At 38.3% G+C, this 6,116-nt stretch overlaps 1 protein-coding gene across 5 annotated transcripts; it reads left to right on the top strand.

The window, feature by feature from the left end:
- The first annotated feature begins 1,245 nt into the window (after window positions 1-1,245).
- Window positions 1,246-5,409, top strand: swi5 (SWI5 homologous recombination repair protein). Of its 5 annotated transcripts, none has more exons than XM_057321307.1 (6): window positions 1,255-1,590; window positions 1,682-1,736; window positions 3,430-3,539; window positions 3,824-3,918; window positions 4,773-4,825; window positions 4,902-5,409. In XM_057321307.1, the coding sequence occupies exons 1-6, from the start codon at window positions 1,484-1,486 to the stop codon at window positions 4,989-4,991; spliced, it is 510 nt and encodes a 169-aa protein (XP_057177290.1). In that variant the 5' UTR covers window positions 1,255-1,483; the 3' UTR covers window positions 4,992-5,409. The 5 variants fall into 5 exon arrangements, 4 of the variants coding, with proteins under 4 accessions (XP_057177290.1, XP_057177292.1, XP_057177291.1 ...); XM_057321309.1 differs by having other exon boundaries at window positions 1,257-1,590; window positions 5,047-5,409; XM_057321308.1 differs by having other exon boundaries at window positions 1,257-1,590; window positions 4,773-5,409.
- The last annotated feature ends 707 nt before the right edge of the window (window positions 5,410-6,116 follow it).

Consider the following 6,116-nt stretch of genomic DNA (forward strand, 5'->3'; position numbering starts at 1 on the left):
TTTCTTTGAAACCCAGACTTTATTGAATAGTCCGTTGTTGTTTCATTAATAGATTTTGAGGTCAGTTTATTATCATTTAAACTCAAGTAATGTGTGAAGCCAATTTGATTGAACTAAAACCAACGTTTTTAAGTTGAATGGGCTCGTCTCAAAGAACCATGTGAAACCCCAAGACAAACAGTTTCATCAAGGAATACCTAATGATCGTATGGGCTCTTTTGAAACAATCATCCACAAAAAATAATAGCAATTTAATTGATCAATTCAATAGCATCTTTGATATTAGTTGTCAATCTCGGTACATTTTTTAAAAGGTTCCACCTCTACACTTTGATTTAATCAAATGAAATGACATTTTAATTGTGTAGTGCAGCCAATGCCAGTTTTATTAGGGGTGTGGAGATCGTGGCCTCAGCAGTATCTAAGCATTGTTAAACTGACTGCACTATTAATTTTATATACTTATAAACATGTAGATGTAGCTGGTAAATTGAATTTCCAAGACCAGACATCTACACACATACAAGCAAAAAAATGCAGTTAAATTTTACATGTAGTTTCACTGTCCTGAAAACTACAAGTCATATTTGTAGCAACGGTAAAGTTTGCATATGGGATGAAATATTGATCAAACTGATAAAACACTAAATGTCCAAGTTTCCAATGTCTTGTAAATGTCCTGTGTTGTGACACGATTGATAAATCCTAAAGCAGATGGTGCTTTAAAAAGCTTTTACAAATGGTTTTTAATGTATAGACGTGGCATTTTCCATGCACATTTCATGTCATCTGCTGTGAAATGCTGCCATCTATCGAACGTAAACTGTAACTGCCCCTTGCTCTGGTGCGGTCATATTTTCACCGCTTCTGAACAACATATGTAAAAAAATTAAACCTTAGATCAGATGTTAAATTGTGTTTAGTGAGCTGGCTTCGCTCTAAAGGACACCTTTATCCATGCTGCTATAGCTACTGCGCAAACATCGTCCAACCCTCCGCACAGGAAGCCCCTCCTCCCTTACGGAGTCGTTAGCCTTTACGAATGACGATTGGCTCTTTTTTCTAGAAGGCGGGACTTCCTTCGCTAGAGCAGCGCATTTTCCCACCCAGTTATAGCAATACCGTTCCAGCGTCTTGTTAGTATCGATATATGTTAATGTTTTTGGCGAATAATAATCTACCATATCTGAACGTTCAATATTATTGACCTATTTTTACGTTGCACTAACCTGTAAGTGTAAAATGTCCACTGATTTATGCCGGAAGTGCAGCGATGCACCAATCAGAGCGGGCTTATCAGAGCGTGAGAACCAATGAGATCGCTCATTTGTGTTGAGGCAACAAGGCGGGAATTTATATTCCACTCGACAGCTCAAGAGTAAGCCACGGGAACAGTATAGAAAGCCTATTATTAAAGTATTCCAGCTGTTCACATATTCAAATTGCCTCAGGTGTAGTCGATGAACAAAGCGATTACAATTAAATGGAAGCGTCCGCAGAACTTGACATGAACGCTGACGTTACGCCTCCAGTTGATGACTGCCGCTTCAAACGTACGCCACAACAAAGGGGCGTGTCTTCCAGAAGAAGGTAAACAAGATACTGAGCGCTCGTGCAGACTTTTCAGACTCAATGTTGGTCTATTTAAACATGTTTAACAATGTTTGCTTATTCCACAAAGACTCTCAGATTCTGGATGTAGATCCACGAGGTTAAATTCGGGTTTCAAATCTCCAGTAAGTAAACTTGATTCATATAATTAAAATGATTTGAGATCTGTTGTATTTATATAGGTAAGTGTCAGAATTGGTTGATTGGGGGAATCAAACAGGCTCTTTCAGCTTAATATACAGGTGCTGGTCATATAATTAGAATATCATCAAAAAGTTGATTTATTTCACTAATTCCATTCAAAAAGTGAAACTTGTATATTATATTCATTCATTACACACAGACTGATATATTTCAAATGTTTATTTCTTTTAATTTGATGATTATAACTGACAACTAATGAAAATCCCAAATTCAGTATCTCTGAAAATTAGAATATTACTTAAGACCAATACAAAGAAAGGATTTTTAGAAATCTTGGCCAACTGAAAAGTATGAACATGAAAAGTATGAGCATGTACAGCACTCAATACTTGGTTGGGGCTCCTTTTGCCTGAATTACTGCAGCAATGCGGCGTGGCATGGAGTGGATCAGTCTGTGGCACTGCTCAGGTGTTATGAGAGCCCAGGTTGCTCTGATAGTGGCCTTCAGCTCTTCTGCATTGTTGGGTCTGGCATATCGCATCTTCCTCTTCACAATACCCCATAGATTTTCTATGGGGTTAAGGTCAGGCGAGTTTGCTGGCCAATTAAGAACAGGGATACCATGGTCCTTAAACCAGGTACTGGTAGCTTTGGCACTGTGTGCAGGTGCCAAGTCCTGTTGGAAAATGAAATCTGCATCTCCATAAAGTTGGTCAGCAGCAGGAAGCATGAACTGCTCTAAAACTTCCTGGTATACGGCTGCGTTGACCTTGGACCTCAGAAAACACAGTGGACCAACACCAGCAGATGACATGGCACCCCAAACCATCACTGACTGTGGAAACTTTACACTGGACCTCAAGCAACGTGGATTCTGTGCCTCTCCTCTCTTCCTCCAGACTCTGGGACCCTGATTTCCAAAGGAAATGCAAAATTTACTTTCATCAGTGAACATAACTTTGGACCGCTCAGCAGCAGTCCAGTCCTTTTTGTCTTTAGCCCAGGCGAGACGCTTCTGATGCTTCCTGCTGCTGACCAACTTTATGGAGATGCAGATTTCATTTTCCAACAGGACTTGACACCTGCACACAGTGCCAAAGCTACCAGTACCTGGTTTACGGACCATGGTATCCCTGTTCTTAATTAGCCAGCAAACTCGCCTGACCTTAACCCCATAGAAAATCTATGGGGTATTGTGAAGAGGAAGATGCGATACGCCAGACCCAACAATGCAGAAGAGCTGAAGGCCACTATCAGAGCAACCTGGGCTCTCATAACACCTGAGCAGTGCCACAGACTGATCCACTCCATGCCACGCCGCATTGCTGCAGTAATTCAGGCAAAAGGAGCCCCAACTAAGTATTGAGTGCTGTACATGCTCATACTTTTCATGTTCATACTTTTCATTTGGCCAAGATTTCTAAAAATCCTTTCTTTGTATTGGTCTTAAGTAATATTCTAATTTTCTGAGATACTGAATTTGGGATTTTCATTAGTTGTCAGTTATAATCATCAAATTAAAAGAAATAAACATTTGAAATATATCAGTCTGTGTGTAATGAATAAATATAATATACACGTTTCACTTTTTGAATGGAATTAGTGAAATAAATCAACTTTTTGATGATATTCTAATTATATGACCAGCACCTGTACGTCTATGGTGTGTAACAGGTTCAGAAGAGCAGCACAGTTAAATCTGCAGTCCACCCAGAGGAAGAGGCCAAAGAACTCAGACAAACACTCGATCGACTTGATTCAGAAATCGCTGTGCTGGATAAAGAGTATGTGGGGAAAGGGAGCATTGTATGATGTTGTTGGGTAATCTTATTATGGAGAATATAGATTATATATGGGTACAATTGAAAAATTTGGCTCAGTTTACAGTAAATTGTGGGTTATGTCACCTTTTGGCCTAGTTAAACGCATGATTTTTAAAATACAGGTTTCGGACATCTATAAAATAATTAAACCATGTTATCTCATAAGAAAGCCTACAAGTACTAACTATTTAAAGTAAGTGATTAAGTGTAAATAATGGTTTTATTGTTCTGTTTTTGTTTTGTAGTGGATGTGTTGAAGAGGAGTTGGATAAGCACATAGATTTGCTGCATGAATACAATGATATTAAAGACATTGCACAAACTCTGCTGGGCAGATTGGGTGAGATACATTATTTAGACACTTAAGCCACACTTTAAAGGGGTCATATGGCGCGAATGCGTGTTTTTCTGTGTCTTTGGTGTGTTATAAGTTGCCCATGCATGTATTAGACACGTTAAATTGCAAAAATTTAAGTGTCGGAACAAAGAATTCATTCTATCTAAAAGCGAATGCTCACCCAGACCTGCCTGATAAAACCTTGTGTAACCACACCCAGTTCATGATATGATTTGACTAAGACCGCCCAAATGTATACGCAAGTAAGGTGGGCGTAGTCAGTACAATTGCTTTGGAACCTGATGTTACAAATATGGTAAGATATGGGATGGTACATTTCCGTCACACACTTGCAGTATTCGACCAATCACTACACACTGGTTAACTGGCCAATTATAGCACACCTCGCTTTTCAGAGTGATGAACTTCGTAAAAAATCAGCGCGTTTCAGAGAGGCGGGGCAAAGAGGAGATACAAACATGCACGGTATATGGAAAATACAGCGTTTTTGAACCTTAAATCGTATACACATTACATTACATCTAAAACAAACGATAATATTCGTTTCAGCCGTGTCATATGACCCGTTTAAAATATATGAATGGCACTGCATTTGATTTTGAAGCAGAATTCATTTGAAAAAGTACAATAGTTTAAATAATTGATAAACAAATGAGAATAGAAGATATATTTGGACCATGTATACAGTGAAATACACCTGTGATAATTCTTATAGGATTGGAACTGACTTTATATACCTAATAAACAACTTATAAACTCACATATTTGTGGTTCTAAAAAATCTAAAAATACAAATTTCACATTTCACACTGTGTTAATTGTTCATCTCCATAAAGTGGTCTCCATAAATGCTTATGGCCTACACTCTTCTACCCTCCCACTCATATTGGTGAGTTACAGCTTCCATGTGCTTGGCATTTGTCTTTAGTGTAAAGATTATGATAATGACATCCTCCGATATTCAGGCTGCATTCTGCTATAATGGGCTCCTTTCAGGCTGTCTGCTGTGGCCTCATGGTGACTTCAGCTGGTCTGAGGGCCAGAGGGGCCCGTAACACGTCATCCACCCCCATGTGACCACTGACACAACTGTCTCTTTCTTTCTCTTAGCCGGCCTGCGTGGAGTGACCACACGAGACTTGTACAATGACTTCGACCTCGAATTAGACGATTGAGTTGCATGTCAAGTTGGAAGCATGCATCTTTAAATACTGTTAAGAGTACCATTTATGTCATTGATTGTAGGGAATATTCAGTGTTCCATAATGGTCTTTGTGTGCAATAGTCATATTTATAACAAATAAACAAGTTGATGTTCTCGATGTTTCACTATTGTTGTGTCTTTGCTTTAAAGTAAGCCGTTTCGGTGACGTGAACATGCTCAGAAATGTCGAACCAATACCTGTTACACGAATCTACAAGAAATGGAAAAGCCCTGTGTCAACATTGGGAAAAGAAATGGCTTTTATCTCAGCTCCCGCACTGCACATGGCCTTCCTTACATTGTTTACGCAACAGGGAGGTGGTCTTGACCAGGAGAGATTGTGTATGAAAATAACTTACTATAAAGATCAATCTAACTAATCAATCTTACAATCTATCTGTTGTTTTAGCCAAATGTTAACCTGATGATCGGATCTGGTGAATAAGGTATAGTACTGCATTTTTTTTACCTTTATGTCATTACAAACCTGGTAAAACCTGTGCACATATTTTATGGTGCTCAGTTAGGAAGCTTAATAGTCCCGGTGCAGTAAGCAAACTTGTTTCGTGTTCTGCAGAGGAAAGCAAGTCATACAGGTTTGAGATGACAATGCATTGGTACTGCTTTTGTTATAATAAATGTCTTGAATTGAACATAGGCAACGTGCAACATCTATTTTTGGTCTTTTATTTTCAAAGTCTTAAACTGCATTTTGCATCCAATTATACTTGTGTTTTCTAATTTATTTTTTGAATGATCTACAATTAGGAAAAATCTGAATAGATTTAATGCTAATTGAAAAATAAACAGGCAATATATCAGTCCTTCTCAGAATCAGTAATGTGTGTTAAGAAAGTCAACTTTGATTGTAAACAATTTGTTATAAAATCAAAGATCATCTAACTCAAACACCAAGCTAGACCCATTTTGCCAATGAGAGAATAATGATGGTCTTTGGAAAAAGAAATAAAATAGA

This window comes from Triplophysa rosa, linkage group LG22 (assembly GCF_024868665.1).
Source record: "Triplophysa rosa linkage group LG22, Trosa_1v2, whole genome shotgun sequence".
Taxonomy (NCBI): domain Eukaryota; kingdom Metazoa; phylum Chordata; class Actinopteri; order Cypriniformes; family Nemacheilidae; genus Triplophysa; species Triplophysa rosa.